Source organism: Somniosus microcephalus, chromosome 19 (assembly GCF_052327205.1).
Source record: "Somniosus microcephalus isolate GS21.2 chromosome 19, FLI_Smic_1.0, whole genome shotgun sequence".
NCBI lineage: Eukaryota > Metazoa > Chordata > Chondrichthyes > Squaliformes > Somniosidae > Somniosus > Somniosus microcephalus.
Genome location: NC_141005.1, coordinates 78,730,065 through 78,743,860, shown reverse-complemented (window position 1 = coordinate 78,743,860; position 13,796 = coordinate 78,730,065). Strand labels below are relative to the sequence as shown.

At 53.9% G+C, this 13,796-nt stretch overlaps 1 protein-coding gene across 8 annotated transcripts in view; it reads right to left on the bottom strand.

Moving 5' to 3' along the window:
- Positions 1 to 13,796, bottom strand: part of specc1la (sperm antigen with calponin homology and coiled-coil domains 1-like a) — a 285,961-nt gene that overhangs the window by 256,154 nt on the left and 16,011 nt on the right. For 5 of the 8 annotated variants that reach the window (XM_085962090.1, XM_085962091.1, XM_085962094.1 and 2 more), the window contains exons 3-4: positions 3,606 to 3,679; positions 1,097 to 1,299 (exon numbers count right to left, since the gene is read on the bottom strand). In XM_085962090.1, coding sequence (XP_085818216.1) covers positions 1,097 to 1,299; positions 3,606 to 3,679 — 277 coding nt within the window. The remainder of the gene's footprint in view (positions 1 to 1,096; positions 1,300 to 3,605; positions 3,680 to 13,796) is intronic. The other 3 variants (XM_085962092.1, XM_085962093.1, XM_085962095.1) reach the window with 1 other exon arrangement.

Here is a 13,796-nt window from a genome sequence, read left to right as displayed (position 1 = left end):
TTTGTTCTGTATTACTGTTTTTAACATTGCAGCCAAACACTGGGCTGACTGTTTCATAGATTTATCTGGACCCATTTCCTAATCGGGACCCTGTGTCACTGCTCCACTTTTGGATCCTTGCTCCAATACTAATTGTTTATCCACAATGAATTGTAGAATTTTATCTACATCTACATGCCCAGATACCCCAGAGATCCAAGTCCTTCTGCATCCACTTGTATTGTTCCTCATTATTAGTTCTGCCTGCAAATTTAAAATCAGCTGCAAACTTGTAGATTTTACTAACAATACACCCTCATGATATAATTAATTCACTGAACATTATAATCTGTAGCTCACATTGTCACAAATCTGTTATACATGTAAAACAACCTGGGAACTTCTGAGCTGCAACCTGAAACTGATGAGCATATCCCAACCTACAAAGCTCCCTGACTAAACAATTAAACCGTGTTACCTCAGGCTATGTTTACTTACAGCGATTTGAATTTCTGTTCTTAAGGGGGCAGGCTAACCTTAGCAGCAGAATAATACACCGGGCAATCCATGGTGCAACACTCCTGTTGTTATAAATATTTATATCGTGAGTTACTGAGAGCAATATCAGGAGATCTGCATTTAAATGTCTGCAAAATCTCTCTCCACCCTGAAAAATTTACATTTATGTCTCCCCGTTTCAGTTTAAGCCAATTTTCTGTTCAGCGCCAACTTTACTTCCCATTCCATGAGTCACTTTAGGTGCTACACAGTGGCATAAATCCTCATTAACGACCTTCTGAAAATCCAAACATATCAACAGCCACTCTCCTGCCCACCATGTCAGTAATGACTCTTTCCTGAATCCATGTTGCACTTCAATGATCAGCTTTTACAAGTTTTCATCTACCAGATTTCTCAAAATTTAGTATAGCTAGATATCCCCCTCAGGCTCCTCTTTTTATCCTTGGTCCTCCTTTCTCCCTCTCCCTCCCACGCTTGTTTGGAATCCAAGTCCCCTCCTCCAGTATCATGCACCAATATAAATAGTCAGACTGCACAGAACGACGCACCGCGTTCACCTAGCTCGAGATATAGCTCGAGCTGATGTACAACGTACCAAGTCACATCACAACATCCCACGTACTTGCGTGTCTTCACTTCCTCCAGCTCTTTGGTGAGCTTTTCGCTTTTCTCCACTGACTCATGGAGTCGGCGTCTCAGGTCGCTGATTTCCTCTTGCGCCTCAGACTTAATATCATTTGCGATGACAACCGCAGTCTGGAGGTCGGCCTGAAACTGCCGCCACTCAGCTGACTCCTCCTATTTTAAAAAAATACTTTGTTTCAAATAAAAGCAAATGCTACCATTGTGCATTTTCATAATGACAGGATGGCTAAATTAAGCCAAATTATGGAGAAATTTGAGTTGTGAACCTAAGTCCACGAGAACTGGGTTGAGGCTTCCCAAACCCATTTCATTCCTTGAAAGGACCTTCCCATTACATACCTTCCAATTCACACTCATTATTCAACAATATTCACAATTTGCCACAGCGAGAAACACCAGAGTCGCCGGGCGGGACGCCAGAGTCGCCAAAGTCCAAGCTGAAAATATTGCACCAATCCTTTTCAGGCTTTCTCCTGTTTACACAAGCCTTCACAGAGTTACGGGTAAAATGTTTCCGGCACTATAGACAGGCAGCACCTCTTCAGAACACTGCAGATTTGGGCTGGATTTATACTGTAGTCTTTGCAAACTTAAACCAGTGCGAGTCAGCCCTTTGGTGGGTGTCTCACACCTCGAGGGTTTGGTGTACTTGGTAGCTTTCTCAGTTATACGGTCATTTTTGAGTCAGTGCGCACAAAAAGCTCAATTGCTTTGCAAAATTGTTAGTATAGTTCCATCCTTACATGTACCTTACCCTTAATTAGTATAATAATACACACCAACAGATCAGCAACTGAAAGAACGTCGAATATTAACACACCACCAATGATAGAGTATGCTGTTTGACTGCACCTCCCCACCTCGGCTTTGCAATCAAGGCGTTACCCCAGAAAGGATGGAAACTCCCTAAAGGAAGGAGTAGGAAAAGAGTGACCCCAAACTGTCCTCATATATGACATCCTTTGTGACTGTGACAAAGGTAAATTATCCCTCCTCATCCTTCTCAAACTGTCTGCAGCCTCTGACACAGTTGACCACTCCATCATCCTCCTCCAACGCCTCTCCACCATCGTCCAGCTGGGTGGGACTGCACTCGCCTGGTTCCATTCTTATCTATCTAATCGTAGCCAGAAAATCACCTGCAATGGCTTCTCTTCCCGCTCCCGCATCATCACCTCTGGGGTCCCCCAAGGATCTATCCTTGGCCCCTCCTATTTCTCATTTATATGTTGCATCTTGGCGACATCATCTGAAAACACGGCATCAGTTTCCACATGTATGCTGACGACACCCAGCTCTACCTCAGCACCACTTCTCTCAACCCCTCCAGTCACTAAATTGACACATTGCTTGTCCGACATCCAGTACTGGATGAGCAGAAATTTTCTCCAATTAAATATTGGGAAGACCGAAGCCATTGTCTTTGGGTCCCACCACAAACTCCATTCCCGAGCCACTGACTCCATCCCTCTCCCTGGCATCTGGATGAACCACACTGTTCGCAACCTTGGTGTCACAGTTGACCCTGAAATGAGCTTCCGACCACATATCCGTGGCATAACTAAAACCACCTATTTCCACCTCCATAACATTGCCCATCTCCGCCCCGCCTCAGCTCATCTGCTGCTGAAACCCTCATCCATGCCTTTGTTACCTCTAGGCTCGACTATTCCAATGCACTCCTGGCTGGTCTCCCACATTCTACCCTACGTAAACTTGAGGTGATCCAAAACTCGGCTGCTCGTGTCCTAACTCGCACCAAGTCCCATTCACCATCACCCCTGTGCTCGCTGACCTACATTGGCTCCCAGTTGAGCAACGCCTCAATTTCAAAATTCTCATCCTTGTTTTCAAATCCCTCCATTGTCCCGCCCCTTCCTATCTCTGTAATCTCCTCCAGCCCCACAACCCCCAGAGATATCTGCGCTCCTCTAATTCTACCCTCTTGAACATCCCTGAATATAATCGCTCCACCATTGGTGGCCGTGCCTTCAGCTGCCTAGGCTCGGAGCTCTGGAACTCCCACCCTAAACCTCTCCGCCTCTCTTTCCTCCTTTAAGACGCTCCTTAAAACCTACCTCGCTTTTGGTCACCTGCCCTAATTTTTTATGTGGTTCGCTGTCAATTTTTTGTCTTATAACACTCCTGTGAAGCGCCTTGGGACGTTTTACTATGTTAAAGGCGCTATATAAATACACGTTGTTGTTGTTGTTATATCTTCTAACATACCTGCTGTATGAGTCAGAATGGTGTATGGGGGCAGGGAGTCAACCAGGGAATATTTAGAAGACCATGAAGAAAGTCGGACAGAGAATTATCCCAAAAAGGGAATTAAAGGATAAAGTGTTTCGTTTTTATTTTTGCCAGGATTTAAATATAGTGAATTTACGAGAAAGAGTCTGCTACAATGATGTTGAAAGAAAGCAAATCAAGTAACTCACAGTAAAGAAACAACCTACCCTGAGCCTCCTGTTTAGGATTTTGGTCTCTCTGTCCATGTCATGTTTCTGGTCTTGAAGCTTTTTAACAGAGTCTGTGGAGAGGAAGGACCACAGTAAATATTAATGTTAGAAACTTGCAATCGCTCCTTCATCCAGCTGCAGCCAGGAGGGCAGATTCATGCCCTGTTCTGAACAAACCCCCTGGACAACTGGGAGAAGTCAGGAGAGGCTGTCCAGGCACTGCCCTCCCCTCTGATTCTCTCTGTCCACAGATAGGAGACTTCACATCCTCCAGTTGCTTCTCTCCCTCATTTTTAAGGGCCCCATGCCACACAAGGCTGCTAATGCTCCCAATACAACCAGATCCTGGTAACGCACCCAACACCAACCATCTCAGTCCCTGGCAATGCTTCAAATCCCTCTCCAGCTTAAAGGACCCAAGGCCCGTCTTCTTCAGGCTTTTCCAACAACTTCCCCAACCTCCAAACCTCCCAGGCCACCCTCCCAATGCTCACATACCCCCAGGCCACCCTCCCAGTGCTCAGAAACCCCCAGGCCACCCTCCCAGTGCTCACAAACCCCCAGGCCACCCTCCCAATGCTCAGAAACCCCCAGGCCATACTCCCAATGCTCACAAACCCCCAGGCCACCCTACCAATGCTCACATACCCCCAGGCCACCCTCCCAATGCTCACATGCCCCCAGGCCACCCTCCCAGTGCTCACAAACCCCCAGGCCACCCTCCCAATGCTCACATACCCCCAGGCCACCCTCCCAGTGCTCACAAACCCCCAGGCCACCCTCCCAATGCTCACAAACCCCCAGGCCATACTCCCAATGCTCACAAACCCCCAGGCCACCCTCCCAATGCTCAGAAACCCCCAGGCCATACTCCCAATGCTCACAAACCCCCAGGCCACCCTCCCAATGCTCACATACCCCCAGGCCACCCTTCCAATGCTCACATGCCCCCAGGCCACCCTCCCAGTGCTCACGAACCCCCAGGCCATACTCCCAATGCTCACAAACCCCCAGGCCATACTCCCAGTGCTCAGAAACCCCCAGGCCACCCGCCCAGTGCTCACAAACCCCCAGGCCATACTCCCAGTGCTCACAAACCCCCAGGCCATACTCCCAATGCTCACAAACCCCCAGGCCACCCTCCCAATGCTCACATACCCCCAGGCCACCCTCCCAATGCTCAGAAACCCCAAGGCCATACTCCCAATGCTCACTGGTCATAGGATCACCCAACTGCAGCAGCAAATTTATGCACAGGAAGAAAAATTACACAAAAATAACTGTAAAGAAAATTGCGATCAAGCGCCAGAAATCTGTTACACCAATATCAGGTGCCTTTGGGCCATGCTGCACTTAAATCTTTGGGCACCAGTCTATGCCAGTGCATTATTCACATAAATGAAGGAACTTGCGTGAAACTTTTGGGGGGGGGGGGGGGGGGCGGGGGGGGTAGAAGTTGCAGACAGAGCAACGTCAATGAGCAGCAGAGGGTTCTGGGGGATTTATCTCAGAGCGGTGCAAACTATCGAGGATATTCGCACCATGTGATGTTTTGTCATAAAACCAGTGTACATCAGTTATGCCCAAATTTCCTGGGAGAAAAAATGAGGAAGATCCACTTTTATGCCGTAGTTACCCTAGAACCTTCCATTATATTATGGGCCAATTTTTATCCCTGCACTTCTTGCTGAAGCTGAAGTTTAGTGTAGCGCTGTACCCGGGGGGGTGTAGCGCTGTACCCGGGGGGGTGTAGCGCTGTACCCGGGGGGGGTGTAGCGCTGTACCCGGGGGGGGTGTAGCGCTGTACCCGGGGGGGGTGTAGCGCTGTACCCGGGGGGGGTGTAGCGCTGTACCCGGGGGGGGTGTAGCGCTGTACCCGGGGGGGGTGTAGCGCTGTACCCGGGGGGGGGTGTAGCGCTGTACCCGGGGGGGGTGTAGCGCTGTACCCGGGGGGGGTGTAGCGCTGTACCCGGGGGGGGTGTAGCGCTGTACCCGGGGGGGGTGTAGCGCTGTACCCGGAGGGGGTGTAGCGCTGTACCCGGGGGGGGTGTAGCGCTGTACCCGGGGGGGGTGTAGCGCTGTACCCGGGGGGGGTGTAGCGCTGTACCCGGGGGGGGTGTAGCGCTGTACCCGGGGGGGGGGGGGGTGTAGCGCTGTACCCAGGGGGGGGGGGGTGTAGCGCTGTACCCAGGGGGGGGGGGTGTAGCGCTGTACCCGATGCTGGTACAAACATTAATCCAGCTCAGCACTAGAAGAAACACTCCTCGGGTCAAACAAAACTATTAATTCAGAATTTGTATTTGATGGATTAAACTGTATCAAACACAGTCGTCTGTAAATGTTCTACCTGGTTATAATGCACACACAGGATGTTGGCCCAGAAATTCGGGTCGGGGGCTTCCCGCGGGTATAAGCCCCCGACCTGCACTTACCTTGCGCGCCGGCAGTTGAGCTGCAGGGCCCCGTGGAATTCCGCTCCAGGGCCTGGCCCAGCTGCCGGCGCGCTGTGCTTGCGTGTCCCAGGGGCGTAGTTAGTGCGATGCGTTCCCTGGGATCACGTGAGCCATGGGCAGCCAATCGGAGGAGGGAAAAGCCCATTCATAAGATTGACAGGTAGACCTGTCAAAACTTATAAATACTACGGGCCCAAAATAGCAGTAAACCTTCAAATAATTTTTTTTTTTTTTTTTTAAATCACACTTTTTAAATAAACTATAAATTACATTAAATAACTATTTTAAACAATAATTTAAATTTTTGGAAAAAATTATTTTATATTATAACGGTGCTAAAAATAAACTTACCTTGCTTCAAAGTATTTAAAAATAATAAACCTGTGGAAAAAATGTTTTAATTTTAATTAATTGACCACTTACCTTGCAAAAAGCAGGCCTTACACCTGCTTTTTAAATGTGTAAATCCTGCAGGCTTACCCTCGCGTGAAAACCTGTAAAAAAAAACTAAGTTCAAAGCGCACGCGCAGCCTCCCCTGCGCGCACGTTCGACCTCTGAACCTCTTCGTTCACAGGATCGGAAGTGCCGGTTTCCCGCGCATGCGCAGTGCATACAGGTAACCGGCAATTCCATTCAGCCTACGGGTGAGTATCCCGTGCGTACTCACCCGGGGAGAGCCCAATTTCTGGGCCATTGTAATTCCACGGGAGTTGAGTGCAAACTACAAATCCCATGATGCAACACAGGTAGGGGATTTGTCAAAGAGAGTGGTAACTCCTTCCCTGCCTGTTTATCGAGGTGCACTGTAAGGAGGTGCGATAACTAGAATAAAATGAAGTCTGTGTATGTGACACGCGCGCACTCGAGATGCAAATAAAACCTCCAACTTGAGGGCCAAAACCAATACAGAAGGCCTGGCCTATGCATAAAAAAATTCAAGTCACAACATAAGAAATAGGAGCAGGAGTCGGCCATTCGGCCCCTCGAGCCTGCCCCGCCATTCAATGAGATCATGGCTGATCTGATCTTGGCCGCCACTTTCCCGCCTGCTCCCCATAACCCTTGACTCCCTGTAGTTCAAAAACCTGTCAATCTCCGCCTTGAATATATTCAATGACTCCGCCTCCACAGCTCTCTGCGGTAGAGAATTCCAAAGATTCACGACCCTCAGAAGAAATTCCTCCTTATCTCTGTTTTAAATGAGCGACCCCTTATCCTGAAACTGTGCCTAGTTCTAGATTCCCCCACGAGGGGGAACCTTGCATGAATGTAGATCACAACTGCTGTAGAAGCATTTTAGACTTCATTTTAGTCACCATTTTTCAGTGAATTGCGCTTTAAATCCCCTTAACTCATTCATTCATGGTGAATTGTGCCAGCTACACAATGAAATCAGAAGAGTGCCATTAAAATGTAAACCACGACATCATTCGACAAAGCATGAAATCTCGTAATTTAGAAAAACACTCGTCTAATTATCGAACGTTGACTGCTAAGGCAGGCAGACAGACAGCAGAGCACAACAGCTGAGAGGGCAGACGGGGCCTCGGCTTAACGTCTCATCCAAAAGACGGCACCTCCGACAATGGAGCACTCCCTCAGCACTGCCCTGGCATAGACTGGTGTCCAAAGATTTAAGCGCAGCATGGCCCAACGTCACCTGAGTGGATTATGGGCTCAAATCTCTGGGGCCCACGAACTTCTGACTCAGAGGTGAGACAGTTACCACTGAGTAAAAGCTGACACCCGATAATAAGAGTGGTAAAGGTGATTAACATTCATGCAGTACTCGGGAATTCTCTTTTTGCAATTACTCAGATCTTTTTGTTCCCTGCCGGTTGCTAGGAAACACAAACATATAATTATTATATATACATGATTGAACAAATTGCTAAAAGAGCTTCAGCAGATTTTCCACACATCCACAACACCCACATGGCCCATACAAAAAGACAGACAAAGGCACAAAACATCCAACCCATAGGAGGTCACCAGAGCCAGGCGTACCCAACAATAAAGCTACGTTTGTACGGGGCAGGTTTCACTCAGTACCTGTAAACCCAGATAACTTACCCAGGAGGCAGAACTGTAGACACAGCTTTGCCAGGCTCTATAATTCTGCTGGGCTAAGGGAGCCAGGTTTAGCAAGGGGGAAAGAGCGAGAGCGCGTAGGCGCCGGGGGGAGAGGGCAGGCGCGCGGGCGGGGGGGAGGGGCGCGCGGGCGAGGGGAGATGGCGGGGGGAGCGGGCGGGGGGGAGCGGGCGGGGGGGGGAGAGGGCGAGGGGAGAGGGCGAGCGGGGGGGGGAGAGGGCGAGGGGGCGGGGGGAGAGGGCGGGGGGGGAGCGGGCGGGGGGGGAGCGGGCGGGGGGGGAGCGGGCGGGGGGAGAGGGCGGGGGGAGCGGGCGGGGGGAGCGGGCGAGCGGGGAGCGGGGAGAGGGCGAGCGGGGAGAGGGCGAGCGGGGAGAGGGCGAGCGGGGAGAGGGCGAGCGGGGAGAGGGCGAGCGGGGAGAGGGCGAGCGGGGAGAGGGCGAGCGGGGAGAGGGCGAGCGGGGAGAGGGCGAGCGGGGAGAGGGCGAGCGGGGAGAGGGCGAGCGGGGAGAGGGCGAGCGGGGAGAGGGCGAGCGGGGAGAGGGCGAGCGGGGAGAGGGCGAGCGGGGAGAGGGCGAGCGGGGAGAGGGCGAGCGGGGAGAGGGCGAGCGGGGAGAGGGCGAGCGGGGAGAGAGGGCGAGCGGGAGGGGGAGAGGGCGAGCGGGCGGGGGAGAGGGCGAGCGGGCGGGGGAGAGGGCGAGCGGGCGGGGGAGAGGGCGAGCGGGCGGGGGAGAGGGCGAGCGGGCGGGGGAGAGGGCGAGCGGGCGGGGGAGAGGGCGAGCGGGCGGGGGAGAGGGCGAGCGGGCGGGGGAGAGGGCGAGCGGGCGGGGGAGAGGGCGAGCGGGCGGGGGAGAGGGCGAGCGGGCGGGGGAGAGGGCGAGCGGGCGGGGGAGAGGGCGAGCGGGCGGGGGAGAGGGCGAGCGGGCGGGGGAGAGGGCGAGCGGGCGGGGGAGAGGGCGAGCGGGCGGGGGAGAGGGCGAGCGGGCGGGGGAGAGGGCGAGCGGGCGGGGGAGAGGGCGAGCGGGCGGGGGAGAGGGCGAGCGGGCGGGGGAGAGGGCGAGCGGGCGGGGGAGAGGGCGAGCGGGCGGGGGAGAGGGCGAGCGGGCGGGGGAGAGGGCGAGCGGGCGGGGGAGAGGGCGAGCGGGCGGGGGAGAGGGCGAGCGGGCGGGGGAGAGGGCGGGGGAGAGGGCGAGCGGGCGGGGGAGAGGGCGGGGGAGAGGGCGAGCGGGCGGGGGAGAGGGCGAGCGGGCGGGGGAGAGGGCGAGCGGGCGGGGGAGAGGGCGAGCGGGCGGGGGAGAGGGCGAGCGGGCGGGGGAGAGGGCGAGCGGGCGGGGGAGAGGGCGAGCGGGCGGGGGAGAGGGCGAGCGGGCGGGGGAGAGGGCGAGCGGGCGGGGGAGAGGGCGAGCGGGCGGGGGAGAGGGCGAGCGGGCGGGGGAGAGGGCGAGCGGGCGGGGGAGAGGGCGGGGGAGAGGGCGAGCGGGCGGGGGAGAGGGCGAGCGGGCGGGGGAGAGGGCGAGCGGGCGGGGGAGAGGGCGAGCGGGCGGGGGAGAGGGCGAGCGGGCGGGGGAGAGGGCGAGCGGGCGGGGGAGAGGGCGAGCGGGCGGGGGAGAGGGCGAGCGGGCGGGGGAGAGGGCGAGCGGGCGGGGGAGAGGGCGAGCGGGCGGGGGAGAGGGCGAGCGGGCGGGGGAGAGGGCGAGCGGGCGGGGGAGAGGGCGAGCGGGCGGGGGAGAGGGCGAGCGGGCGGGGGAGAGGGCGAGGGAGAGGGCGAGCGGGCGGGGGAGAGGGCGAGCGGGCGGGGAGAGGGCGGGGAGAGGGCGAGCGGGCGGGGAGAGGGCGAGCGGGCGGGGAGAGGGCGAGCGGGCGGGGAGAGAGCGAGCGGGCGGGGAGAGGGCGAGCGGGCGGGGGAGAGGGCGAGCGGGCGGGGGAGAGGGCGAGCGGGCGGGGGAGAGGGCGAGCGGGCGGGGGGAGAGGGGGAGCGCGCGGGGGATAGCCGGAGGGGGCGCGGGAGAGCGCCGGAGAGGGCGCGCAGGAGAGAGAGCGCGCGCCGGAGAGAGCGCGCGCCGGAGAGAGAGAGCGCCGGAGAGAGAGAGCGCCGGAGAGAGAGAGCGCCGGAGAGAGAGAGCGCCGGAGAGAGAGAGCGCCGGAGAGAGAGAGCGCCGGAGAGAGAGCGCGCCGGAGAGAGAGAGCGCGCCGGAGAGAGAGCGCGCCGGAGAGAGAGAGCGCCGGAGAGAGAGCGCGCCGGAGAGAGAGAGCGCCGGAGAGAGCACGCCATAGAGAGCGCCGGAGAGAGAGCGCCGGAGAGAGCGCGCCGGAGAGAGAGCGCCGGAGAGAGAGCGCCGGAGAGAGCGCGCCGGAGAGAGCGCGCCGGAGAGAGCGCGCCGGAGAGAGAGAGAGAGAGCCGGAGAGAGAGAGAGAGCCGGAGAGAGAGAGAGAGCCGGAAAGAGCGCGCCGGAAAGAGCGCGCCGGAGAGAGCGCGCCGGAGAGAGCGCGCCGGAGAGCGAGCGCGCCGGAGAGAGCGCGCCGGAGAGCGAGCGCGCCGGAGAGAGCGCGCCAGAGAGCGAGCCGGAGAGAGAGCGCGAGAGAGAGCGCGAGAGAGAGCGCGAGAGAGAGCGCGAGAGAGAGCCAGAGAGAGAGCCAGAGAGAGAGCCAGAGAGAGAGCCAGAGAGAGAGCACGAGAGAGAGCAGGAATGCGCGGCTATTCTGGGGTGGGCAGCCCACTGAGCAGCCAGTGCCGGAGCAATGAATGAGTGACCACAACTTCAGGATTTCCGCGTTAGGATGCGCATGCGCTACATCCTGATGTTGCAGTCAGTTTCAGAGGGCTGTTTGTTCGCTGTTATTATATACCGCAAATTCTGGGCCATTGTTTCAGTACCTGATTCTCAGTACGAGCAAGGCACTAAAATAACATCTACACTAACAAACATAGAAGCTATCCTTCGGGTGATTTGAGAGTTTATTCCTGCGACACATCAGGGACGGGGAGAGTTACCTGGACTGTGTTCCAGGAAGTAGTCACACCAATTAGATTAACTAATTCAGATGTAGTCCGTGGTCAGGGACAGGAGGGTGTGACTATGAGCGAGGCAGGTACGGGGATCCAGGAGGTAGTGTTGGAGGAGCCACAGCCCTTGCTCTTGTCCAACAGGTTCGAGGCTCTTACTCCCTGTGAGGATGGGAGCAGGGACTGCAGGGAGGATGAGCAACCTGGCCACAGCACCGTGGAACGAGGGGCCATTCAAGTGGGGAGAGTAAAAAGAAATGTTGTAGTGGTAGGGGATAGTATCATTAGGGGGATAGATAGGGTTCTTTGCGGCCGAGAGCGAGAGTCCCGAAGGTTGTGTTGCCTGCCCGGTGCCAGGGTTAAGGACATCTCCGCTGGGCTGCAGAGAAACTTGGGAGTGGGAGGGGGAGGATCCAGTTGTCGTGGTCCATGTTGGTACCAACGACATAGATAGGACAAGGAAAGAGGTTCTGCTGAGGGAGTATGAGCAGCTAGGGGCCAAATTAAAAAGCAGAACCACAAGGGTAATAATCTCTGGATTACTACCTGAGCCACGAGCAAATTTGGCTAGGGTAAATAAAATCAGAGAGTTAAATGCGAGGCTCAAAGACTGGTGTGGGAGAAATGGGTTTTGCTTCTTGGGACACTGGCACCAGTACTGGGACAGGAGAGAGCTGTTCCGTTGGGACGGACTTGGGCCAGTGCTGGGACTAGAATCCTGGCGAATCGAATAACTAGGGCTGTAGAGAGGGCTTTAAACTAATTAGTGGGGGGGAGGTTTCAAGAGAGCAAAAAATAAAAATGTCAGCGGAGAAGGCAATAGAGCAAGGTAGCAGTGGGGGAATTAAAAACCAGAGCGTGTCAGGAAGGGACAGAATATATAAAGATAAAGGTAAAGTTGTAAAGGAATAAATTGTCACAAAACATATTTTAAAAGTTCTTTATCTGAATGCACGCAGCATTCGTAACAAAATAGACGAGTTGACGGTACAAATAACTACACATGGGTATGATCTGTTGGCCATTATAGAAACATGGTTGCAGGGTGACCTTGACGGGGAACTAAACATCCAGGGGTATTTGACTATTAGGAAGGACAGACAGGAAGGAAAAGGAGGTGGGGTGGCTGTGTTAATAAAGGATGGAATCACTGCAATCATGAGAAATGATATTGGGTCAAAGGATCAGGATAGTGAAACGGTTTGGGTGGAGATAAGGAATAATAAGGGGAAAAAGTCACTAGTGGGCGTAGTCTATAGGCCTCCTAACAGTTGCAAGTCTATTGGTCGGAGTATAAATCAGGAAATAGTTGGGGCTTGTAATAAGGGAACAGCTATAATCATGGGAGATTGTAACTTTCATATTGACTGGACAAATTAAATTGGGCAGGGCAGCCTTGAGGAAGAGTTCATAGAGTGCATTTGGGACGGGTTCCTTGAGCAGTATGTTACTGAACCAACCAGGGGGCAGGCAATCTTAGATCTGGTCCTGTGTAATGAGACAGGATTAATAAAAAATGTCCTAGTAAAGGATCCCCTTGGAATGAGTGACCATAACATGGTTGAATTCCAAATTCAGTTGGAGGGTGAGAGAGTTGGATCTCAAACCAGCAAAGAATACTAAAAGATTAAGTAAGAAAGGGAAGATAGATTATGAAAGTAAACTAGCAAAAAATATAAAAACAGATAGCAAGAGTTTCTACAGTTAAATAAAAAGAAAAAGGGTGGCTAAAGTGAACGTTGGTCCCTTAGAGGACAAGACCGGGAAATTAGTAGTGGGGAACATGGAGATGGCAAAAACGCTGAACAAATATTTTGTATCAGTCTTTACAGTAGAGGACACTAAAAATATCCCAACACTGGACAAACAGGGGACTATAGGGGGGGAGGAGCTAAACACGATTAAAATCACTAAGGAGATGGTACTCAGTAAGATAATGGGACTTAAGGTGGATAAATCCCCTGGACCTGATGGCTTACATCCTAGGGTCTTGAGAGAAGTAGCGGTAGGGATTGCGGATGCATTGGTGGTAATTTTCCAAAACTCCCTGGATTCAGGAAAGGTCCCTGCAGATTGGAAAACTGCTAATATAACGCCCTTATTTAAAAAAGGGAGGTAGACAAAAGGCTGGAAACTATAGACCAGTTAGCCTAACATCTGTGGTTGGTAAAATGTTGGAGTCCATTATTAAGGAAGCAGTAACAGGACATTTGGATAAGCATAATTTAATCGGACAGAGTCAGCATGGTTTTATGAAGGGGAAGTCATGTTTGACAAATTTGCTCGAATTCTTTGAGGACATAACAAACAGGGTGGATAAAGGGGAACCAGTGGATGTGGTGTATTTGGACTTCCAAAAGGCATTTGACAAGGTGCCACACAAAAGATTACTGCACAAGATTAAAAATCACAGGATTGGGGGTAATATACTGGCATGGGTGGAAGATTGGCTATCTAACAGAAAACAGAGAGTGGGGATAAATGGTTCATTCTCGGGTTGGCAATCAGTAACTGGTGGTGTTCCGCAGGGGTCAGTGCTAGGGCCCCAACTCTTTACAATCTATATTAACGATTTGGAGGAGGGGACCAAGTGCAACATATCCAAGTTTACCGATGATACAAAGATGGGAGGGAAAGTAGTG